Raw genomic sequence first — 25,627 nt, 5'->3', positions numbered from 1 at the left:
CCGTGAGGTCTAATTGGCCCGCGCCCTCTGGACGTCACAGCCTCGACTTTTTACACAACCAATCGGCAAGAAGGGGGTGTGGGAAGAGACGGAGGCCCCATCCGGAAGGGGCGGGGCACGGTGTCGGAAGCAGCCAATGGGCGGCAGGGAGGCGGAGCCTCCGTGGGAGCTGCAGCGGGAACTGTCTCGAGTCCGGGAGGCGGGTCGGGTTCTGGATCGATGGAGCTAGCGGAAGGGTCGAGGTGAGCGATGCGTGCGGTGTTCCCTCGCGGTCGCCATCCCCGATGCTCACGTCGTTCCAGACCCCTGGAAGGGAGGGAAGGAGACCGCGGCGCTGGGAGACCCCGCGGAGGCCCCGGAGCGGGCTCCTCGGCGCTCCCCGGACCCGCTGCCCTTTCGAGGGCGCTTTGCGGTCGGGGTCGGCGGGGAAATCCGGCCGGCTCCCAGGCAGGCTCTGCCTAGACGCCTGGACGTGTCCGGGGACTGGCAGCGGGAGCACGACATCCCAGGAAACTGAACTCACTCCTTTTCTACCTGGTTTCTCTCTCTCTCTCTCTCTTTTTTTTTTTTTTTTGTTTTAAATTGAAATTATTTGGGGAGGCTTCAAGGCACATGCTAATTTGCATAGCCGCACAGGTTTCAAAAATGCAGAAGTTTGGCATCTCCTTGAACATAGCATTGCTGGCTAGTAACCCAGTTCCGAGGGGCGAGAGTCCCGGCTAGTCTTGCAAATTCGCTGTCCCTGTTTAAATATTTCATCCCCCGTCCTCAAAATAAGTATCAGAAGTGGACTTGTGACCTATGGTGTGTTGCCGAATAAGTAAGTGTCAGAGACACTTCTTTCCATTTTGTGTTGTCATCTGCAGTTTCCACATTTAAGAGAAATCTGAGAGAAGTTTCTTGCAAGGTAGAACGAAGAGTAAAGATGTTTGTTGCTTGTTTTACAAGGGTTTATTGAGGGTCTGCTGTGTGTTAGCAGTTGTGGAGACTACCCAAAGATTTCTCTCGCAGGGAGTCTCCTGGGTTCTACCACATTGTCAATTAAGCCTCTTACAAAAAAATTGCTAAACTAATGAACATAAGGAATGTGTCCTTGGGATGAGCAGGAGTTTGCCAGGCAGAGGAGGAAGAGGGAATGCTCTAGACAGACCTGTGTGGACAAGGGGAAGTGTCTAAAAGAGCTTGTGATATTCAGGAAGGTTTGTTATAACTAGAATATAGGGGAATTGGTGAATGGAGGATTGAAGAGAACGAGAGAAAAGTAGATTTGGGTCCAGTTTTTCATAGGACTAGATTTTCATATAACAGACAATGGGATGCTAGTAGATTTTTTTACCCCCTAAAGTTTATTTATTTATTTTGAAAGTAATCTCTGCACCCAGTATGGGCCTCAGACCCAGGACCCCAAGATCAAGAGCCCCATGTCCTCCAAGTGATCCAGCCGGGCGCTCCTATACTAGTAGAGTCTTTAGGCAAAGAAGTTACTTGTCCAGATTTGTGATTTCTTAAGTAACAGGTAGCATGGAGGGTGGGTTGGAATAGGGAGAGAGTAGAAACAGATTGGTTGTGAAACTCTTAAGGTAGGTACAGCAAGAACTTTGGGGGTTTTTGCTAAAGCAGCAGCTGTCAGGCTGGACTTGGAGGGGACATTCAAAGGCTCCAATGGAAATAGTTATACAACAGGTACCCAGTTTCTAAGATGGTTTTGGTTTTCACATAAACACTGTGTATTTCCCAACATGCTGTTGGGTTTTCCACTGGTGGGAGAAGTGTTGCTTTCACTTTTCAGAAGAAGAGCCCATTGTCGCCGAAGATTATTGACCCATTGGTGGAGGGGTACTTGTGTTTCCTCCATGTAGATCCCAGCATAAGTAAATTTCTAAATATCCATTGCATTGGAAGTATCTATTCAGAAGATCTTTTTTGATGAAAGTGTAAGAATTGTAGGACAACAGGTATATTTGTGAATGTAATCAATGGATATGTTAATATAATAAACGCTCATGTTACATGCATTAGCTATTAGTAGAGGTGAATCATTTCCTGGATTTAAAACCAAGATGAAAATACATAAATGCATCCTCACTTTGGTTCTCTTAATGTGTGTTTTTAGCACAGAACTTGCTAAGGCCATCAAACCTATCGATCGGAAGTCAGTCCATCAGATTTGTTCTGGACAAGTAGTACTCAGTTTAAGTACTGCTGTGAAGGAGTTGGTTGAAAATAGCGTGGATGCTGGAGCCACTACTATTGGTAAGTTCGGGAGAGTCTTAGCTATAGGGAACCATCAGTTTTTACTCTTTTATTCAAGAAACACTTGTGATTGTAATAAGACTATCAAATGTTGGTAGACTCAGAAATTTTATTTAATTTTATTTTTTTAAAGATTTTATTTATGTATTTGACAGACAGAGATCATAAGTAGGCAGAGTGGCAGGCAGAGAGAGAGAAGGAAGCAGGCTCCCGGCTGAGCAGAGAGCCTGATGCGGGACTCAATCCCAGGAGCCTGGGATCATGACCCGAGCCGAAGGCAGAGGCTTTAACCCACTGTGCCATTCAGGCGCCCCAGAAATTTTATTTCTTAAACTTTAATTGAGCATCTCTTAGGTGCCTCATACTTAGGTAGGTAGTAGTAGTCATAAAAGCAGTTACCTTTTATAGTGTTCTTACTAATGTGCCACATGGCTTTTTTTTTTTTTTTAAAGATTTTGTTTATTTATTTGACAGAGAGAGAGAGGATCACAAGTAGGCAGAGAGAGAGGAAGGGAAGCAGGCTCCCCGCCTAGCAGAGAGCCCGATGTGGGGCTCGATCCCAGGACCCTGGGATCATGACCTGAGCCGAAGGCAGAGGCTTTAACCCACTGAGCCACCCAGGTGCCCCCACATGGCTTTTTTTAAGATGCAGAACAACCTTATGAGATAAGAGTTACTATTGTTGTAATTTTACCTGTTTTACAAATAAGAAAATGAAGGCACAGGAATTTACTGCTTTCGAGGTTCCACAGCTGGGATCATATGATTCTGGGAAGTCAGATTCCAGTGCCTCTTCTCTTTAATGACTATGTTAAAATTATCCTTTTGAAAGAAAGGTAGGAAGGAAAGGAAGAAAATGAAACTATTTTATCTGAGTTAATAATTTGCCAAGAGGGCCTTTAAAAAAATGGAATATACCAAATGATAATAGTACATTTAAATGAGTATAGTTATGACTCACCTTTGCGTTAGGTAAGTTATAAATCACGTCACTATAAAGGCTTTTAATGGATGAGTTCTTTGAGAAATGAGTATGTTAACTTTTCAGACCTTAGGCTTAAAGACTATGGGGTGACACTCATTGAAGTTTCAGACAATGGATGCGGGGTAGAAGAGGACAACTTTGAAGGCTTAAGTAAGTTGAATTTTTCTCATCCTGTTTTAAAATATTTGGGCAAAATGGTTCAACAACTTTGAGTCATACTGTCTTCGGAAACACAAAAATGACTTTTTAGAAACCAGTTACATTAGCAGGTGTTGTGAATAGTCAGTGGTTTATCACTTGAGACGTCTTGGGTCTTACTGTGTACCTCTCTTTCAGCTCTGAAACATCACACTTCTAAGATTCAAGACTTTGCTGACCTAACTCAGGTTGAAACTTTCGGCTTTCGGGGAGAAGCCCTGAGCTCACTTTGTGCACTGAGGTGATGGAATATTTTTGTCTACTAACTTGACCCCTTATAAAAGGTCTCTCTGAAAATGAAAATGTATGGATTAGAATCATTGCTTATTCTTTTCTATCCTGAATGCCTCAACTTCTCACTTCCACATTCTGTTATCTTATTGTCCATCTAAGTGGTAATACTTCCGAAATGTAAGCAACGAAATGAAGTAAATACTTTTGTAAAGAAAATTGTTGCCCTTCTCAGTGTCAAAACAGCACAGAGACTGTAAGTTATAGACGTGTTGGTTTTGGTTTATTTAAATGTTCAGGAAAAACTTTTTTTTTTTTAATTTATTTGATGGAGAGAGATCACAAGTAGGCAGAAAGGCAGGCAGAGAGAGAGGGGGAAGCAGGCTTCTTGCTGAGCAGAGAGCCCGATGTGGGGCTCGATCCCAGGACCCTGGGATCATGACCTGAGCCGAAAGCAGAGGCTTTAACCCACTGAGCCACCCAGGCGCCCTGGAAAAAAATTTTTTTTAAAGATTTTATTTATTTGCTAGAGAGAGGGAGAGAGGGAACACAAGCAGGGGGAGTGGGAGAGGGAGAAGCAGGCTTCCTGCTGAGCACAGAGCCCAATGCGGGCTCAATCCCAGGACCCCGGGATCATGACCTGAGCTGAAAGCAGACCCTTCACGACTGAGCCATCCAAGCGCCCCTAGGAAAAAAATTTAACCAAAGTTCTTAATTATGTATAACAGATTCTAAATTTATATGAATTGTTATTTATACATTGGAACTATAATATTTTTTTGATCCTTGTTAAAAATTGTTAGAATAGTAGGACTAAAACTGAGAAATACATCTTTATTCATTAATAGGTAAGCTCTGAGATCTTTTATTTTGCAGCTTAATCAAAAAACAAATATCAAAGCTTTGATCAAAACAGAGCATTTACAGAACTCTGTGTTTCACTGTCCGCTAGGTATGAAGTCTTAGATGCTACAATGACCCCTCACTCATGGAAACTTTCTTGGATGGTCTCAGAGGATTCCGCATTTTTTCTGGAGGGGTTTTAGAGGACAAAAGTCAGAAAAATGAGCATGGGATTCGCAGCCCCTGTGATTTTCTGACCCCGTGGCGCCTGCTCTCTCTCACAGCGATGTGACTATTTCTACCTGCCACACATCCGCGAAGGTCGGGACTCGACTGGTGTTTGATCACAATGGGAAGATCGTCCAGAAAACCCACCACCCACGCCCCAGAGGGACGACTGTTAGTGTGCAGCAGCTGTTTCACACGCTTCCTGTACGTCATAAGGAATTTCAAAGGAATATTAAAAAGGTACCGTCAGTCCAGAACCCTAGCTTCCCAGAGCCTCGGTGGCATAACATGCACGAAACTAAAGTTAACCCTTTGGTGAATTCTCTTCCCTGAATTTTTCTGTAAAGTGCTTGGTTTGCCTTTTCCCACAAAAACCTGTACTTTAGGTTGATTTACCCCCCCCCCCACTTTTTTTTTCTTGGAAAAAAAAAAAAAAAAGAAATCACCAAGGCATATTTATTAAGTGTTCCAACATGGGAATGAGTTCTTTAAGAAGTAAAATTTTTAAATTTTAACTATAGTTTTGTTTGTTTTTATTAAATATTTTATTTAGAGAGAAAGAGCATTGCACAGGAGCAGGGGGGACGGGGCAGAAGGAGAGGGAGAGAGAGAATCTCAGGTAGACTCTATGCTGAGTGTGGAGCCTGTTGTGGGGCTCGATCTCTCAACCCTGAGGTGACAGCGTGAGCCGAAATCAAGAGTTGGATGCCCAACTAACTGAGCCACCCAGGTGCCCCCTATCTGTAGTCTTAATAAGATTATTTTTCTTGGTTTCCTAAGAAATGAATTATTACAACTTTTATGTATTTGAATGAAAATGAAGTAACTAAACGTTATATAATTGTGTTTAAGAAAGAAGTTATAGGGGCGCCTGGGTGGTTTGCATTCAGTGAAGCGTCTGCCTTCAGCTGGGGTCGAGTCCCACATCAGGTTCCCTGCTCAGTGGGGAGCCTGCTTCTCCCTCTGCCTGCTGCTCCCCCTGCTGGTGTTCTTTTTCTCTCTCTCTGATGAATAAAATAAAGTATTTTTTTAAAAAGCAGTTAAAAACTGTGTAAATGTATGTATATGTAATTATACTTCAGATGATTATAGTTTTATAAAAACAAAGTGACTGTCCTAAAATGTGTAGAAAGAAGGCTGGAAGCGAAGATGAGTGATTGTCACCAGTGGTTGTCCTGGGATGTGCGATCATGTGTGCTTTTTGCTGTCTTCTTGTGCTTTTCTGTTTTGTATATACATTTTTTCATAATCAAAAAGTTATATAAATATAGGCAGCTAAAAACTTTCTCGTAAAGCAATTTGTACTGGTTGAACTAGGACATTTCACAAAAATATATATTTGCTACAGGCAAAATTTAAACATTTTTCTTATTTATTTATTGAAGATTTTTTAATGTATTTGTCAGAAAGAGAGAGAGCAGCAGGCAGAGGGAGAAGTAGGCGCCCTGCTGAGCAAGGAGCCCAGTGCAGGGCTCAATCCCAGGAACCTGAGATCATGAAGGCAGGTGCTTAACCTACTGAGCCACCCAGGCGTCCCTTTCTTTATTTAAAAATAAAACATTTTTGGGGCGCCTAGGGGGCTCAGTGGATTAAAGCCTTTGCCTTTGGCTCAGGTCATGATTCCAGGGTCCTGGGATGGAGCCCCATATCGGGCTCTCTGCTCAGTGGGGAGCCTGCTTCCTCCTCTCTCTGCCTGCCTCTCTGCCTGCTTGTGATCTCTGTCAAATAAGTAAATAAGATCTTTACTAAAAAAATTTTTTTATATAGAAAAAACTTTTTTTATATCTTATCCTAGGAAAATCGGTGCTTCAGAAATTATAGGAATAAAGAACTCATCCTTGCCAGAGATGACCACTGTTGACAGATTGTTGTATGTCTCTCCAGACTCCTTTTAGTTTCGCGTCTTTATAAATCTTGAAAAAAAAATTGAGATGAATTAATTAATTAGTATAAGGAAATAAAGCACTACAGAATATGAAACATTTAAGTAATACAGAGTTGTAGGTAGTAGAAAGTTGATGTTGTCTCAGCTGACCTCCCAGAGTTTGGTGTATGTCCAAACGTGTATACAGATGTACAGAACCTTTATGCGTATGTTTTGATTTTTTTTTTCCTTAAAAATTAGGATCAGATTATATATTGTAGGTACCTTTTTGGATGACTCATTACTTTATTCTTTATCATTTTGCCATGATATGGATGTCCCGTAATTAGCTCCTTGTTGATGGTTGTTTAGGTTAATTTTTCACAGTTAGGATTGTTCCAGTGAACATTTTTGTCATATATCTTTGATTGTGCCAGTCTTTCTATAAGAATAAATTGCTAGAGAAAGGATTACAGGGTCGAAGGGAATGCACTTTTGGATTTTTATAGCAGCAGGCATGGGGGCCCTTGGGTGGCTCGTCAGTTGAGCATCTGACTCTTGATTTTGGCTCAGGTCATGACCTCAGGGTTGTGGGATGGAGCCCTGGTGTCAGGCTTTGTGCTCAGCAGGGAGTCTGCCTGAGATTCTCCCTCTCCCCCTGTGCTCCTCCCCCTGATCCTTCCCCACTCACGCTTTCTTTCTCTTTAAGAATAAAAACAAAATAAATAAAAATAAAAATAAATTTACAGCAGTGGGCATGGACACTGTGGGCACAAGAGAAGTGTGGCTAGGAACCGAAGCTGCTGAATTCTCTTTTACACCATGTACAGAGGCAGATGCATGTTTTAACTTGAATCATATAATTCTTATAGGATTAAAGTAACATGGAGTCTGGCATTTGTGTTTTTTCACCCAGGAGTACGCCAAAATGGTCCAGGTCTTGCACGCGTACTGTATCATTTCGGCGGGCATCCGTGTCAGTTGCAGCAATCAGGTGGGACAAGGGAGACGGCAGCCGGTGGTCTGCACCAGTGGGAGCTGCAGCATAAAGGAAAATATTGCCTCGGTGTTTGGGCAGAAACAGGTAGTGGTGACCAGTTATTTAAGAAACATTCTGTTGCTCCCGTAGTTAGGGCAACTTTCCATTGTCCTTTCCAAAGAATAAAAAATAAAATCCAGTAATCACTTTTCCTTTTTTAAAGATTTTTATTTCTAAGTAAGCTCTATGCCCAGCGTGGGGCTCGAACTTAACAACCCCGAGATTGAGAGTTGTGCACGCTCCACGGACTGACCCCGCCAGGCGCCCCCAATGATTGACTTTTGTATTAGGTACTTATCACAGAAATGAATGTTGAGGCCTGATAGATTGTTTTACTTTATTCTTCCAGAGAAGAAAACCCTCCTATTACTCTCCATCTGAAAAAAATATGTTGTGGGCAATGTGTTCATTACAGACAAGGGTGAGCCCAGGCGGTTCATCTTTATAATTAAAAAAATCACATTTATTCTTACTGCCAGAAGCAGCAGTCGAAACTCTTTGTGCTCTTAATGTGAATGGCCTGTCCAGGGAAAGAAAAACCCCAAAGCCCTCATTCTGTATCTTCCTTTCTGAAGTTGGGTTCCTCCTATTTTTGTTAGGAATTAACTGTGACTTGCTTTCTTTTAGCTGCAAAGCCTCATTCCCTTTGTTCAGCTGCCCCCTAGTGACTCGGTTTGTGAAGAGTTCGGGCTGAGCCACGCTGACGCCCTCCGCACCCTCTTTCAGTGAGTAGATAGCTGCAGGGGGGAAAAGTGCAATCAAACGTTTTCTCTGGAGCTTTCGTTTTTAAAGATAGTGATTTTAATCTTAAAATTACTGTTTCTTTTATAAATTTTTATTATTTATTTATTTGTTTTTAAGATTATTTATTTATTTATTTGACAGAGATCACAAGAAGGCAGAGAGGCAGGCAGAGAGAGAGGAGAGAGAGGAGGAAGCAGGCTCCCCGCCGAGCAAAGAGCCGGATGTGAGGCTCGATCCCAGGACCCCGGGATCATGACCCTAGCCGAAGGCAGAGGCTTAACCCACTGAGCTACCCAGGCACCCCTGTTTCTTTTTTTTAAATATTAAAATTTATTTTACTTTTTTTTTTTAGATTATTTATTTATTTGACGGACAGAGATCACAAGTAGGCAGAGAGGCAGGCAGAGAGAGAGAGGGGGAAGCAGGCTCCCTGCTAAGCAGAGAGTCCGATGTGGGGCTCGATCCCAGGACCCTGAGATCATGACCTGAGCAGAAGACAGAGGCTTTAACCCACTGAGCCACCCAGGCTTCCCAGGACTCATTTCTTTATGCAGACATATTGTTCTTATGGAAGTCCGCATATCCTTGAGGTAGTTCACAAGGAGAGTAAGCACTTTCACAACACCTTAGTAGACAGGAGTTTGCTGATGGAGAGCATAGTTTTAAAGGGCAGGGAATATGGGCAGAAATAATGAATACAAGTAGTTGGACTCCCTGGATAGCCCCTGGAGTCATCTGGAAGGTTCCAGAATGAGAGTCTGAGGTGGAACTCACTCCTTGCATGAGGCCAAGAATTTAATAGGTCAAGTATGAGAGGAGAGCTGAAGCAATTACATTTTGAACCCACTGCATTGCCTGTGGTGAATTTGTTGACTACAGGAGCTGTAGAACATTCCAGAAGATTTGTGTTCTTTTAATGATTTATCAGAATGGAACACAGATACACATTAACTGAAATGTTAATACTTAGCACGTCACCAGGTATTCTATTTTTATTTTGTTTTTACTGTGAGAACGTGCCCTCTGATGTGTTCCTAACCCTTTCATTCTGGAATCCTGCCCTTACTGTATGAACATTGAACAGCATCTCAGGCTTCATCTCTTATTGTGCTCATGGTGTTGGAAGAAGTTCAACAGATAGACAGTTTTTCTTCATCAATGGGCGGCCTTGTGACCCAGCAAAGGTATTTAAAGATTTTTTTTGTGTGTTTGCTCTTTCTTTTGTCTTTCACTTTCACTTTTATTTATCATCTAAGAAAGGTCTCCTGACACAGGAAATTTACATGAAACTTAGGACTTTGACTTAGAAACATGGCTTTAAACTATCTTATTCAGCCATTTAAAGAAATGTACTATATGGTTGTTTCATTTATGCGTTTTTATATGTGTGTACACTTACCAATCGATAACCCACATATTTATTACTATAGAAGTTACCACTATTTGTAGAAAGTAAACATCTAAGAACATTGACCGTCATGTGGACTTTTTTTTTTTTTAAAGATTTTATTTATTTATTTGACAGACAGAGATCACAAGTAGGCAGAGAGGCAGGCAGAGAGAGAGGAGGAAGCAGGCTCCCTGCTGAGCAGAGACCCTGGTGCGGAACTCGATCCCAGGACCCTGGGGTCATGACCTGAGCCGAAGGCAGAGCCCTTAACCCACTGAGCCACCCAGGCACCCCAGGTGTGGACTTTCTAGTCAAGACTGACACACGAGCATATGCTTCGTGTTTTCTCCTCCTCTGTCTCTTTTCCAGGAAAATAAGGGCCCTGATACCTTCTGCCTCACACTGAAGCTGGTCATTCTGATAGGGTTACATGGGTTTTAGTGGTTCAGTTTTGATTTTGCATCTTTAGTGGTTCGACTTGTGAATTTTCCACTGGATTATAGATGGTGCAATTTTATAGTTTGACCCTATTTAATAATCACATTATAAAGTCATATAAATGCATTTCTGTGTACATTAACCTGTGTTTGATGAGCATTTATTTATTTTTTAAGATTTTATTTATTTGAAAGAGAGAGACACAATGAGAGAGGGAACACAAACAGGGAGAGTGGGAGAGGGAGAAGCAGGCTTCTCGCTAAGTAGGGAGCCCAATGCAGGGCTCGATCCCAGGACCCTGGGATCATGAACTGAGCCAAAGGCAGATGCTTAATGACTGAGCCACCCAGGCACCCCTATGTGCATTTAAATTGCACCTGCAGCATTTTAACGACACCAGAGTTAAAATACCATAACCAATAGATAAATAAATAGGCTGTATCTCTATCTTCTGATATTTCTTCAAAAGCATCTTTGGATTGGAAAAAGATTCAGGTTTGGGGTTGATAATTAAAAATATCCTTTTGAGGGGCACGAGGAGACTTTTCTGGGCAATGGCTGTACTGATGGTCTTGATTATAATCTTACTGACCTTGACTGTAAACTTATCAAACTGTGTACTTTGAATATGTGTAGTTTATTGGAGGCCCCCTGTGCTTCAATAAAGCTGTTAAAATACATCCCTCTAGTTAGGACAGCATGTTGGGGAACAGATGTTCTTTTTTAATCTTTGTTTTGTGTGTAGGTCTCCAGGCTCGTGAACGAGGTCTATCACATGTATAATCGACATCAGTATCCATTTGTCGTTCTTAACATTTCTGTTGATTCAGGTAAGTTCCACTGAGCTCTCTGTCACATTGGTGACTTACCCCGAAAGGAATGAAATGAAATCATAAAGCCCTGATACGACCAGAAAGAGACTAGTTACTGACAATGTATTTTTCTTTCTTTCTTTTCATTCCTTACGTACAGACCTTTAATGTTATAGACTTATTTTTTAATAGATTTTCCTGATTCTGCTTGAGACAGGGTTACTTGTATTATCAGACAAATGTGACTTTTTCCTGGCACCCAAGGGAGAAGGCAAGCTAAGTGTTCTCCCTGATTTTAAAAATGATGCATAGGGGCGCCTGGGTGGCTCAGTGGGTTAAGCCGCTGCCTTCGGCTCAGGTCATGATCTCAGGGTCCTGGGATCGAGTCCCGCATCGGGCTCTCTGCTCGGCGGGGAGCCTGCTTCCCTCTCTCTCTCTCTGCCTGCCTCTCTGTCTACTTGTGATCTCTCTCTGTCAAATAAATAAATAAAATCTTTTTAAAAAAATGATGCATATTTTTCTTCCGATTGGGAAAATTCTTGTTTATTGTTACCTAATTTTTTTTTTTTTTAGTATTATTTTCTAAGCACTTAGAGATATGGTGCACAACTTAAAAAAATAGGTAATGACGTATATATCTGCTCCTATCCTTTGCAGGGAGAAAATAATTTTGAGTAAGTTTGTATCAAGCTCTTTATTTTTAGACATGAATGTTTTCCTTTTTCCATGTCATTAAAAATTATTCAGAAACATGTTATTAGTAGCTGCGTTCATTCTATTCCATTGTATCTTAAACTTTTTGTTAAAGATACATTTATTTAAAAGAGGGAGAGCGCGCATGTGTGTGCACAAGCAGGGGATAGGGGCAGAAGGAGAGAATTCTAAGCAGACTCCCTGCTGAGCACAGAGCCCGACACGGGGCTCGATCCCATGACCCTGAGACTGTGACCTAGGCAGAATCCAGGAGCTTCTCCCTCTCCCTCTGCCCCTTCCTCCACTCATTCTCTCTCTCTCTCAAATAAATAAAATCTTAAAAAAATAATAATAATTTTGTTAAGTGCAAGTGAAAAAAATTGTAGATGGGAAAAATTCCTATTGTTAAAGGTGATTTTAAACAAAAGAAATATCTTTTTTCTTTTTTTTTTGCCTTAGAATGTGTTGATATCAACGTCACTCCAGATAAAAGGCAAATTTTACTGCAAGAAGAGAAGCTTCTGTTGGCAGTTTTAAAGACGTCTTTGGTAGGAATGTTTGACAGCGACGTCAACAAACTCAGTGTCTCTCAGCAGCCATTGTTGGATGTGGAAGGTGAGAGAAATGCGGGTGTACGGACAGCTTCTAAAACTCACAGCTATTGAGGTACTTCTCTTTGTTTTCAGAGGAATAGTTTTTTTTTTTGACACGGAACACAATCTCCTTTTTTATTTTTTTTAATTTATTTTTTTTTTAAGATTTAATTTATTTATTTGATAGAGATCACAGGCAGGCAGAGAGGCAGGCAGAGAGAGAGAGGGGGAAGCAGGCTCCCTGCTGAGCAGAGAGCCCGATGCGGGGCTCGATCCCAGGACCCTGAGATCATGGCCTGGGCCAAAGCAGAGGCCCAACCCACTGAGCCACCCAGGCGCCCCAACAATCTCCTCTTTTAGAGGAGGCGTCACACTTGACAGTGTGAGCCGCAGATGTGAGGAAATCTGATGGATAAGAGAAATGGCGGCACGTGAGGCCGACCCAGGGATGATGCGGGCTCGCCAGGACTATACCATTTCTCTTTAATAAACACTCGTGTGCAGGGCAAGCCTTTTGTTCATTTCCAGAGTTCCGAAAAAGCCGATACTGACCACTTTTGCCCATTTTCTCATTTCTTCGTTGGAGTGGGGAGTGTCTGGGGCCCTCACTCTGCCATTTTCCCTCATGTCACCCCGTGCCTTCTTCACTGAGTGCCACATTGGAATGAGTGTTGCCACAAAGCTCACCCAACGTCTGTAATAGTAACAGGCATGACTATTATCTTACTGCCTGGTCATACGCGATCAGCCATCTGTTTAAGTTTGATTCTTTTTTATCCAAACTCCATGCAGCCAGGACATCTGGGAGGGGGACCAGAGTTGAGCCCCAGCTGCCCTCCTTGGCAGAGGGAAGAGTGGGCCATGACCTCCCCTGATGGCCACATCTGCTCCGTGGGGGGCATCCTGTCTTCTGCAGGCCAGCCTGCCCCAGTCTCCGTGTCCGCGTGCGCAGAGCTGGAGGTCGTGGGTGCCCCACGTTGTATCCTTCGAATTGGAGGAATACCAGAGCCGCGGAGGGGGCTGAAACTAGGGTTTGGTGGAAAGCTAAGGTGACAGATGAGTATGGCTTCCAGTGAGAGGAAATGGTTTGGAGATGAGGCTTTGAACATGGAAGATAAAGGAGTTGCTGTAAGTCAGGGGCTTAGGGGAGGGACAGGGATACAGAGCAGCTCTGTCCTCTATTCCCTAACACCCCAGGCGTGGGAGAAGGTAATCTGGAAGACAGCGGGCAGGCTCTCATTTTGATAACCTGGGATCTCTCCCGAGGGCTGGGATGGGGCAGGAGCACAGAAACTTGGACCGTCAAGTGGCGGAGCTTTGATTTGGACACTGGAGCCCCGTCCGCCCTGCTTGCTCTCGGTGTGGGGTGCTGCAGATACGGGTGTGCGTGGAGGGGGCGCAGACGATGGTCAGTTGTATATGCATCTTTGTGGAACAGGCCAAGGTGGCATCTCTGAGCCTGCTCACAGACACTCTGCCAGGGTCTCCCCTGTAAAGAGAATCTGCTAGAATATCAGAGCATCCTGAGGTACGATCGAACCAATGTTCTTTTTCAGCCATTTGACTGAATACAGAGACACACATAAATGTGTGAGCCCTGAGGTCAAGAAATGTACCCCTAAACCACCCTGGGACCCCTTTTCTTGCTCTGCACCCCCTCCCCCCAGTGCTGACCATTTTCCTGACTTCAGACACCACAGATTCATTTCACCTGCTTTTAATTTGAAGCCACCTAGTACTCGACTTTTTTGGGATTTGTTGCCTTCTTTCGATACCTCATGAGACTCACCCATGTTGCGTAGGGCACCCGATGCGTTCCCTGTGTTTGCTGTGCAGCATTCCCTTGTAATTACACACCATGGTTCGTTTGTGGCTAGCTGGGTCGTTTCCAGGATTGGGCTGTCGCGACTCAAAGGGCCCAGAACACCCCCGTCTTTGGCTTCGGCCGGTGTGGGCACCATTTCTGATGGGGGCAGCAGGGCTGGCTCCCTTAGATTCAGGAGTGTATTTGTTTTGTTTGTTCTTTTTAAAAGATTTTATTTATTTGTTTGGCAGACAGAGATCACAAGTAGGCAGAGAGGCAGGCAGAGAGAGAGGGGGAAGCAGGCTCCCTGCCGAGCAGAGAGCCCGATGCGGGGCTCGATCCCAGGACCCTGGGATCATGACCTGAGCTGAAGGCAGAAGCTTTAACCCACTGAGCCACCCAGGCACCCGATTGGGGAGTGTGTTTGATCGGCCATTTGGATCCCTGCTTTTCTGAAGGGCCTGTTCAAGCGGAAACACCATCTGATCCCATTTCCATGCTGCCCCTGATTCTCTTCTCTGTTCGTAACTACTCAGGTCACTTAATAAAAACGCACTCGGCAGAAACGGACAAGCATCAGCCAGAAAAGCAGGATGGTGCCGCTTCGTTAAGGACCGGAGGAGAAGAGAAAAGGGCAGTGACCATTTCCAGACTGAGAGAGACCTTCTCTCTTCGGCACACAATGGAGAGCAGGCCTCAGGGCCCGAAGAGCCCTGAACTGCAGCGGATGTCCCCAAGACAGAAGAGACAAGAACGGCTTCCCAGAGCTTCGGACCCCCCCTGCGCCCAGAGGCCCGTCCCTGGCACAGACTCATGCGAACCCCAGGAGGAGGTGATGTGTTCAGATAAGGGCCCCTGTGACCTCAGGGACAGAGGGGACATGGAGCAGGACCCTGGGCACAGCTGCCTGCCAGCCGACCAGGAGGAAGGGCTTGGCGCCCCAGAAACAGGCCGTCACACCAGCAGGGAGTCCTCTGAGACTGACTGTCACTCTGCAGACCCCAAAGGCCATCTCGACCAAGAGGATGGTGATTGGACACGTAGAGTCTTGTCTGGGCCCGCCGACCTGTCCTCACACACAAAGCGTTTTAAGAAAGACGGAATCCCTTCCGGTTCTGAAGCTCTCCAAGGGCCAGTGAAGACTCAGACCTCGTCAGCGGTTCAGGTTGACGTGGCGGTTAAAATCCACAAGAAAATCGTGCCCCTGGCCTTTTCTATGCGCTCTTTAGCTCATCGAATAAAGCAGTTACAGCAGCAAGAACAGCGGAGAGAAGCAGCACAGAAGTGTAGAAAGTTCAGGGCCAAGATTTGCCCCGGAGAAAACCAGGCCGCAGAGGATGAGCTGAGAAAGGAGATAAGGTAAAGTTCTTCCTTGGGAGCATTTGTGCTTGTGTCTGCGAGCTGCAGTGAGGGGACAAGGCGGATACTTCCAGGCTCTGCTTTTGCTCCCCTGGCTGTCTTCTGCTCTGCCCGCCTCTCCTCTCCTGGGTCAGGGTGCAGATATGGCCCCGCCTCGGTGCGAGGGTCTGGTCCTCTGGCTGTTGGACAGACAGACATACCTGGAGTCCTCCCCTGCACCACAGACCTGGCACATCCCCAGTCACACCTCCCCAAGCTCCTCCCTCTTCCTCTCCCGGCCCCCTTTCTCTCTGCCGTCTCAGTGCTCCTTCTCGAAGATTCTGATTTCGGAGTCCGTCTCCACTGCACAGATTGGTCATTAATTAGCCTCACAGATGGGTCCTTGGTGCTGCTTTTTCCATTCACCACCTTCTTTTCATTGCCTCTCATGTGCAGCAATTTAATTTTCTTTAAAGAGCTCTTTCTCCGTGAAACCTTTCAAGAATTGTTTCCTTAGAATCTCTTAGCACATCCTTTCCATCAGCCCATATTAATCAGTGCCTCCTTGACCCCGACCTCCTTCCTCTTGGTGAAGATTTCCCGCTCACAGCAACCAAATTCCTGGTGCTTTTCGGAGACATTGCTATTTCTTGTTACTGATTTATTTTTTTAAATTTTTAAATTTTATTTATTATTATTTTTAGAAAATATTTTCTTTATTTGTCAGAAAGAGCGGGCACGCACATGCGTACACACAAACGGGGAGAGGCAGACAGAGGGAGAAGCAGGCTCTCCTCTGAGCAGGGAGCCCAGTGCGGGACTTGATCCCAGGATCCTGGGATCATGACCTGAGCCAAAGGCAGACATTTAACTGACTGAGCCACCCAAGTGTCCCCTATTATTGATTTATTACCAGAAATTACAATGCATTATCAAACTTGTGATTTTCAGAAGATTGCCTCGGGTAAGGCTAAGTAATAAGGGATTCGATTTAAAGAAAGCTGTTAATGCTGTTAATAGAAAATGCTGGTCACCACCATTTTGTTGAGAATAATCACCTACAGTGTTGTGACTTCTAAAAATGAGGAATTTTCTTGAAATATGTAACTTTTATCTTTTTGAATGTTGTATATGTTTTGTCTGAGCGGGTACTGAAATGTGCTGTGTCTTGTACATAGCGCATTGAAATTTTGTGGCACTTTTTGTCTAGACAACTAGGCTTGCCTAATTTTGACAGTCATTTCTTTTTTTTTTAAGATTTTATTTATTTATTCGACACAGAGAGAGATCACAAGTAGGCAGAGAGGCAGGCAGAGAGAGAGGAGGAAGCAGGCTCCCCGCTATGCAGAGAGCCCAATGTGGGGCTCGATTCCAGGGCCTGAGATCACGACCTGAGCCGAACGCAGAGGCTTAACCCACTGAGCCACCCAGGTGCCCCTTGACAGTCATTTCTAAAACAGCAACTATTATGTAATTCCCTTGATATCCATAGTGTGTGATGGGTTTTCAGGAAATAGTTCCTTTAAAGTGTGTGTGATTAATGGAGGTGAACTTCTTTGGGTGGGTTCTGGGTCCTGTGAACTCTGAGGGACCCATCGGTGAGCCAGGCTTCTTGCTCAAGCACACGCACGATCATGGAACACGTGCTTTTTGGGGAAAGACCTGGAAGGTGCCCAAAGTGAAAACTGATTATACTTTCCCTTTGGAGTCTCATCTTCTCAGTCAGTGAAATCAACAGTGATTTTTAAAAATAGTGGTATTTAAAAAGATTTCATTTGAGAGGGACAGAGAAAGCATGAGCCGGGGAAAAGGAGAGGGAGAAGAGGAGAGGGAGAAGCTCCCTGCTCAGCAGGGGAGCCCAATATGGGTCTCGATCCCAGGATCCTGATGTCATGACCCAAGCCAAAGGCAGATGCTTAACCAGCTGAGCCACCCAGGTGCCCCTAAAAATAGTGATTTTAAATCAGCAAATACTCACTGATCACCTGTGGTCATGGTTCTGGAATTTGGGTACACATAACAATCACCGAGGAAGCTTGTATGAAAAGCAGAACCTGTGGCCAGCCTTGGGAGGTTCTGCTTAGTAGATCTCATGGGGCCCAGGAATCTGCATTTTTGACACATAGTGCAGTTGGTCACTTGGAGAACCCTGATCCGTGGTGGGCCCAGCATTGGCTTCCGTCCTTTAGTGCACGGCTGCTGGATCGGCTCTTGGTTCTGAGCTATGCTTCTGCTGATGGCTTTTTCCTGAGACACATTCCGAGTGTAAGATTAGGTAGTCATTGAAGGTACTGTGGTCGTGTTTACCAGCTTTTGTGTTTATATTTTCAGTTATAACTATATCAAGTTGTAAAATTTTACAGTGTTTTAGTTCGTGGTGGGAGATACACCGGCAAAGACAGATTGCCTGAGTTTCCGGGCTGGTTCAGGTTCTTCCTGTGGGGAATTTACCTGTCGAGCCAGGGAGTTGGCCTTCGTGCCACTTACCCCGTGTGTTGCCTCTCAGCTCAAATCCACTGTACTTTGCCTACTTTGCAACCCTGGCCTCTGGACCGAGTGAAGCCTTTCTCCTGGGGCATTGTCAGGCTTTGCCAGTAGGGGGCGCTGGAGGGCCACTGCAAGACACTGCCCGAGCCTGGCTTCTCTCCTTGCTTCTTGGCTGCCTTTGTCTTTTCCTCTTACAAGGCAGCCGCCAGCAGCAGACCCAGCGTTGCTCACTGGGTTGCTGCAGGAGACTTAGCTGACGTACTTTTATCCAGTGGGGGGGCAGGTCCGAAACTCAGCCCCGGGGGGGGAGGGTAGGGGTGCTCTTGCAGTTCCTTCTTCGGGTGCATCACTGGAGGTGGGAGCTGCTTCCCGCGTTTGCTACTCCTGTGTTACTCCTGTGTTACTCAGCTAAGTAGTTAACCTTACACTAGTTTCCAGTACCTTCTTATGAACTTGCCCGGTTCAAATCACAGGTGTAGTTTTTGTATCTTGATTGGACTCTGACATGGAATCATTACCAGGAATGGTCTCAGGAGACACACCCTGACAGGGTTTGGGGATTGGTTTGGTCCTGACCTTGGACTTGAGCTCCGTGCTCGGCTCTCCCTGTCAACAGGAAATGGGAGGTTGGTAACCCATGGCGCACGGAGGCGTCACTGCTAGACTCTCGCCCATGGTTGACTGGTGACGCACCCACCCGAGAAGGCCCCACAGGTGCCCAGGCGGCCGCTGTGCTGTGGGAGGACTTCCTCGTGGTACGGGAGCACTTACAGAAAGAAGGGTCTGGTTCAGGTCTCTGCTCCAGGCACCGTCTGTGAACCAGCGTGCTTCTGCGGCGGCTCTGACAGTCTCGTCGTGTCCTGCGGCCAGGGGGCCAATGCTCATGAGTTGTGTGGGCTGGAGAATGGCGATGTCCGCGTGCCCTGTGAAGATCAGTGGTGCTGTGTGTCTCCCATCTGCCCTGACACCCGTAGTCACCCACGGAGTTAGACTTTGAAGCCACCCACCCAACAACCCGCTGGTGGGCTTGGCAGGTGTCAGAAGGACTGACACCCAGGGGTGGTAAAAGGTGTCTTCCGCACAGCTGGTGGGAGTGCACGCTCCTGTAGGTCTATCAAAATACAGAAAAATGTATGTCTGCACCTAGGGATTCATCGCACCGAGATACCCCCAGGATAGTGCGGATTTACATCCATGAACGTTTGTTCTAGCGTTTTTCCTATTACTTGAAATGGAAGCAGCTGAAGTGTCCTTTAGTAGAGACTTTGCCAGACAAATTGTGGTAACACCCACACAGTGAGCTCCTGTGCGCCCCCGAAGAGAATGAAGGAGCTCGATACGTGAGGGTCCAAGGACGTACCTGAGACACATTGTGAAGTGATGGGAGTAGAATGGCAGGAAGAATTAGGATCCCCTATTTGTTTGTTTAAAACAACGTGTAGACAAAGGTCTGGGAGGAGGTACGCCAAAGGAACAGTCATAACTAAGCGTCTCTGGGGAGCTGGAGGAGTGAACCAACAGCTGATGTTTTCTTTAGAAAGTGGAATTACTAGGGGCACCTGGGGGGCTCAGTGGGGTAAGCCTCTGCCTTCTGCTCAGGTCATGATCTCAGGTTCCTGGGATCGAGGACTCTCTGCTCAGCAGGGAGTCTGCTTTTTCTTTCCTCCTGCCCCTCGCCCTGCTTGTGGGCTTGCTCGCTCGCTCGCTCTCTCTCTCAAAGAAATAAAATCTTAAAAAGAAAATGAACATTTTTTATTTTTTAAGATTTTATTTATTTATTTGACAGAGAGAGGGTGCACAAGTAGGCAGAGTGGCAGGCAGAGGGAGGGGGAAAAGCAGGCTCTCCACTGAGCAGAGAGCCCGATGCGGGGCTTGATCCCAAGACCCTGGGATCATGACCTGAGCCAAAGGCAGCTGTTAAAGCGGTGAGCCACCCAGGCACCCTCAAGAAAGTGAAATTATTAGGGCCTTTATTATAGTCTATGAAAAGTAATCTTTTAAAATGATAATGTCTCATAATGAACATTGTCTACACGCAGTAAAACGATGTTCGCCGAGATGGAGATCATTGGTCAGTTTAACCTGGGATTTATAATCACCAAACTGAACGCCGACATCTTCATAGTGGACCAGCACGCCACGGACGAGAAGTACAACTTTGAGATGCTGCAGCAACACACTGCCCTCCAGGGTCAGAGGCTCATAGCGTGAGTTCATTTTCCTGATCAGAATTCTCAGTGTCATCTTCAGCGCTAAAGTTTAAGACCTCAGGGCTTACGCGTGTGTCTCTGTCCTTTAGCCACAAGCATCCCTATGGCACAAACACAGCAGTTAGGTAACTTTCCCAAGTTCATACAGCTAATGTGCTATTTTTTTTTTTAAGATTTTATTTATTTATTTCAGAGAGAATGAGAGCACGTGGGGGGGCAGAGGGGGAGGGGGAGGGCAGAGGCTGAAGGAGAAGCAGGCTCCGGCTGAGTAGGAAGCCTGACTTGGGGCTTGATCCCAGGACCCTGGGATTATGACCTGAGCCAAAGGCAGAGGCTTAACCGACTGAGCCACCCAGGTGCCCCGTTACGTGTTAAGTATCAAGTTTTTTTACCTTTTCTGGTTGGCCAGAAAATCATCTTGATGAAGGGCAATTTATGGTATGTCGTGTGTTCAGTCAGGTGGCATTGCTTGTGTGTCAGTCCTCAGCTAGACGAGGTCAGGTCCAGTGATAAGTCACTGCAGAATTTGGTATTTCTCTCTCCTGTGCCAAACTGCCTGTTTTATACTGACCACTTTACAGGGTCATGGGAGGGCGTATCAGGTAAACCAGAAGACCTGCCTTCAGCCAAGTTAGAAGAAGAGGTCCTGGATTTTTTTTTTTTAAGATTTTATTTATTTGACAGGTCACAAGCAGGCAGAGAGAGAGCAGGACGGAGGTTCCCTGCTGAGCAGAGAGCCCGATGCGGGGCTCGATCCCAGGACCCTGAGATCATGACCTGAGCTGAAGGCAGAGGCTTAACCCACCGAGCCACCCAGGTTCCCTGAGGTCCTGGATTTTTATTTGGGGAATCCAACGACATAGAGAAATACACTTAGATCCCAATAGGAGGAGATCCCGGTGTGAAGAAAAGTTCAGCTACAACAGTCACTCAGCAGGAAAAATACACCAAGTTTACACAGTACTCTATTTCCTATGGAATGGGTGAATTCTGTTTATTTTCAGTAGGTCTAAATAGTAACACTAAAGACATTAAATAAGCTACTTTATCAGGGCACCTGGGTGGCGTAGTCGGTTGAGCGTCTGACTGTTGGTTTTGGCTTGGGTTGTGGTCTCAGGGTCATAAGATCGAGCCCAGCATTGGGCTGGGGGCTCACCAGGGAGTCTGCTTGAAGATTCTCTCCCTCTGCCCCTCCCCACGATGCTCTCTAAATAAATAAAGTCCTAAAAAAAAAAATAAGCTACTTTATCACACTGGATTATTCCTATCTTTTCCACAGAGATCTTTTAGTTTTCAGCCATCTTAGATAAATAACCTCCCGTTTATGGCATTTTAGGTTGGCTCAGGTAATCATAGGCCACTCGGGTTCCTAGGTGGGCCATATGTCAAGGATAAAGATCATAGGTCCATCCTTTTCTACCAGGCCCTGTGTGGTCTGGCCTTCCATATGCCCTCACCTCCTCATTCTCCATACTCAAGGCACACTGGCCATCTTTGGATTCCAAAACCTGGACAGGCCTGATAAATCTTCACATGGCCATCAAGAAGAACAAAGTGTCTTTGTGTGTGGCTCTGGGAACGTCAGTGGTCCGTCCTTGGGCCTTTGCATAGACTTGTCCCTGCCTAGAATGCTTGTCCCTGCACTCGCCCCTCCATCCATTACCTGATAACTGCCGCCGCCCCTCCCCTCATCTCAGCTCAGAGGCCCCTTCCTCAGAGACACCTTCCCTGCCCCCTGCCTCCCGCCTCCCGCCTCCCGGTTGATCTCCCTTGTTCTGTACTCTTATGGCCTGAGTGTCTCTTTCTCCTGATCGGCAGCTTGCTTTGTAATAATAGTTTGTTTGACTGCTTGATCAATGGTGTTCTTCCCCACTGGTCTCTTATTCCCTCAGGGCAGAGACTGAGCTATTATCTGTCTCACTAAGCCCTCGGTGAATCCAGGAGCACCAGTGGACGGATTGCCCCTCGGACAGAAGGGGCAAGATAGCAAACAAATGCTCTTTATTCTGCTTTCAGATGCTGTAATGTAGCACGGGAGGGAAAGATGGCATCTTCGTGTTCTCCTGTTATCTTTAAGGAGCGGATTCGGAGAAGCCCAAGCCGTGGGGATGGGGTGGGCGACTGAGGAAAGCCAGCTGCTTTTGTGGTCATTTTCACTTTAATAAAAGATTAAACAGGAATTCTCAGGCAGTTGCATGACAGGAAAGGCACGTAGCTCAAGAAAGTGTTGCTACTTAAAAACATTGCTTTTTGAAAAGAATTCGGAGACACGCGTACTGGTTTAGTTTCCCTTCTGCTTTGTAGCTAAAGGTCTGATTTCGAGATTGGGTTTGAATCTCTTGTCTTTGTTCTTTCAGACCCCAGACTCTCAACTTAACGGCTGTCAATGAAGCTGTTCTCATAGAAAACCTGGAAATATTCCGAAAGAACGGCTTTGATTTTGTCATCGATAAAGAGGGTGAGTTGTCAGGACTACGACGTGCATCCTGTCGGCGCCGGGGACAGTCTTTGAGGTTCTGTAGATCCGTGCATTTCATCAGAGATGGACACGGTTCTCCCAGAAAGCATGTTGCTGCTTTCCTCCCTTCCCATATCACAGGTAGCACTGGAGGGAAACACGCTCTTCAAATAACGGAGTCCTCTCCAAATTTTCTTCTTTTAGCTCCAGTCACTGAAAGGGCTAAATTGATTTCCTTGCCAACGAGTAAAAACTGGACTTTCGGACCCCAGGACATCGATGAACTGATCTTTATGCTGAGCGACAGCCCCGGGGTGATGTGCCGGCCTTCCCGCGTCAGGCAAATGTTTGCCTCCAGAGCCTGTCGGAAGTCTGTAAGTAAAGGGCGCTCGTCTGCCAGCACAGTGGTCGGGACTGCCCTGGGTCGTCGTCTGGAACGTAGCCATGTGCTTCTGTGAGCGCATGTGCCCCAAAAGCTGCACGCACCTGTGTGGTCTCTGACCTCTGAGCTGTAATTACGAGCAGCATGCCCTGTTAGAGCTGTCACCCATCCTGGAGCGGTGAGCTGTCTAGGCCCGGGGTTTGTGGATGGGGAGTAACGTGGGCAGAGGAGCGTTGCTGCTGCTGGCCCTAAAGGCTACTGCACGGGGCTTTGTAAGTCCTTCCATCAGCGGGCACCTCATGGGGTGCCCTGTTCACCCACTGCCGCTTGGGCTGTCCCAGAGGTGGTGGCAGTGGGGGGGTGATCTACCTGATGTCAAAGTAAATTAGGTGCATCTGGATCACCTGGCCCCTGGGAGCAGCCGGGACACCCTCCTTTCATCAGATACTCCCTGAGCCTGGGCCGTGTGGCCTGTCCTGTACCCGTGCCGGAGACAGATGACAAGAAGGATGAGGTCCTCGCCCTTGTGGAGCGTATAGCTTAGTGGGGAGGAAAAGATATAAGCAAAAATCATGGCAACTTCCAACACTAATAGGTTCAGGAAAAGTTAGAGCAGCGGGGGGCTGGGGAGGGGCCTTGGAAGCCTGGGTGAGCCATTGAGGTGGTGACCAGGGCAGGGCTGTCTAAGGAGGGGGCATCAGAGCTGACGCCTGGAAGGGGACATGGAGCCCCTCGAGGGCAAGCCCTCTGAACGGGAGTGAAGTGCAAAGACTGGGGGGGTGGGGAGTTGACCCAAGCCCAAGGCTGCCCGAGTGATGGGAGCGGGGCCAGCATGGCGTCTGGGGCCCCACTGGGGGCCTGACAATCCCGGGAGTCCAGGTCTGATTTCTAGCCACGGAGCTTTGTTTGATGAAGACCTGGAGCTGGTGTCCTGATCCTGGGATGAGTGGGAGGCAGCGCACATGCGCCTGTGCTAACAGCCAGGCCTCTCAGAATCCCATGTCAGTGTGACTCCGAGCTCCCTGCGGCCACAGGCTGCCCTCCGGCCCGCTGCCCCCAGCAAGCCCAGGCGCCTTGTGGCTCTGCTCTGCAGCACCCCAAGGGACCCTTCGCCCTGTCTGGCCACCTTCCAGGTCCACGGCTGCTCTAATTTTCCTCCCGCCTTAAGCCCTCCTTCATCTGCCCGGCTGATCTCCTGTCCTTGGGCTCCCCCGAGTTCCCCTCTGAAGCAGCCTCTTCCAGGCACTCAGGCCCAGCCCCCCGGGTGATACTTGCCTTGTTTCTCCCCAGTGTGGCAGAGCTCTATGTCTGTTGTGCCTCCGGGTGGTGCGTGACTTGTGGAAGAAGGAAGGGGACGCGTAGGCTCAGGCGTGTTTCTCAGGGGCTCAGTTTCTCCGTGTTTGCTGTGGACCCTGCTCATTGCCATGTGTATGTCCCATAGAGATATGTGCTATGGAGAAAAGCAGGGTGAGGGCCACAGAGGGACAGACAGGGAGTGCCCCTGAGAGGAGTCAGGGACAGAAGCCTGAAGTGGGGGTGTCAGAGAGACATGTTAAGTATCTGGGGATAAGTATCTGTCTCCTGGGCAGAGGGCATAGCCAGTGTCAGGGTCCTGGGGCAGGTGCTTGCACAGTCTATCCGCAGGAAATGGCCTGCTGGAGTGGGGACAGGAAGAAATGCGTGCTTGCAGGTGCAGGCACTAAGGCCAGTGAGGGCCAAATCAGGTGATGCCTGTGGGCTCTTACCCAGGTGAGAGGCAAGCGCTGAGAAGGTGAGCCGCTATGTGATCTGACCTGCCTTTTTTCCCTTAAGATAGGGGCGCCTGGGTGGCTCAGTCAGTTAAGCATCCACCTTTGGCTCCAATCATGATCCCAGGGTCCTGGAATGGAGCCCCACGTCGGGCTCCCTGCTCAGCGGGGAGCCTGCTTCTCCTCTGCTGCTCCCTGTGTTTGTACTCTCAGTCTCGCACTCTCTCTCTCTCTCTCTCTGTCTTGCTCTCAAATAAGTAAAATCTTTAAAAAACATAAAAGAAATTGCTGGCTGCTGAGTGGAGACCGGCCGGAAGGGGGCCACAGGGAGGTGACCGGTCAGGACAGTGGGACGGAGGCGGTGGTGGGGACTGGCTGGATCCGGGGCAGGTGTGGTCAGCGTCTCTGGCCCAGGTGTGCAGCTATGTGGGAGGGGCTGGATTTCCCAAAAAGGTTGGGGGGCCTGAGATGGTAGAGGGTAGGTAGGGTTCCTTGGAGGAGGATTTCTCCGGGAACACTGTTTTTGAGTTGTAATCTTGCCCATCTTTGTTTCAGAGGAAAATGCTACTGAAGAGTCACTATTCTAACCAAAACCAGTACAACTTTAAATCGCTGTGTCTCCTCTTCAGGTGATGATTGGAACTGCTCTTAGCACAAGTGAGATGAAGAAACTCATTACTCACATGGGCGAGATGGACCACCCCTGGAACTGTCCCCATGGAAGGCCAACCATGAGACACATTGCCAACCTGGATGTCCTTTCTCAAAGCTGACAACGCTTCCCATTTTATAGAACTATACATTTTATTGCAGATTTTTATGTTTCCAAATGCAGAGTTTTAACTAGCCATTTTTTGTTTGCAAACGAACCTACTCTTAAAAAAAAAAA

At 46.7% G+C, this 25,627-nt stretch overlaps 1 protein-coding gene across 1 annotated transcript; it reads left to right on the top strand.

Moving 5' to 3' along the window:
- Nucleotides 1-6: 6 nt before the first annotated feature.
- PMS2 (PMS1 homolog 2, mismatch repair system component) lies at nt 7-25,627 on the top strand. The gene is made up of 15 exons (XM_032872698.1): nt 7-242; nt 2,114-2,253; nt 3,302-3,388; nt 3,575-3,677; nt 4,795-4,978; nt 7,519-7,686; nt 8,269-8,366; nt 9,470-9,569; nt 10,959-11,043; nt 12,178-12,333; nt 14,652-15,474; nt 19,980-20,147; nt 22,508-22,608; nt 22,813-22,982; nt 25,368-25,627. The coding sequence occupies exons 1-15, from the start codon at nt 220-222 to the stop codon at nt 25,509-25,511; spliced, it is 2,550 nt and encodes an 849-aa protein (XP_032728589.1). The 5' UTR covers nt 7-219; the 3' UTR covers nt 25,512-25,627.

This window comes from Lontra canadensis, unplaced genomic scaffold (assembly GCF_010015895.1).
Source record: "Lontra canadensis isolate GAN:19392208 unplaced genomic scaffold, GSC_riverotter_1.0 scaffold45, whole genome shotgun sequence".
NCBI lineage: Eukaryota > Metazoa > Chordata > Mammalia > Carnivora > Mustelidae > Lontra > Lontra canadensis.
This window is presented reverse-complemented; position numbering and strand designations above follow the sequence as displayed.

Coding starts and splice junctions, on each gene's coding strand:
- PMS2 (XM_032872698.1), top strand. CDS start 220: ATGGAGCTAGCGGAAGGGTCGAG. Junction 243..2,113: donor GAGCTAGCGGAAGGGTCGAG/GTGAGCGATGCG, acceptor GTGTGTTTTTAG/CACAGAACTTGCTAAGGCCA. Junction 22,983..25,367: donor CCAGAGCCTGTCGGAAGTCT/GTAAGTAAAGGG, acceptor TCTCCTCTTCAG/GTGATGATTGGAACTGCTCT.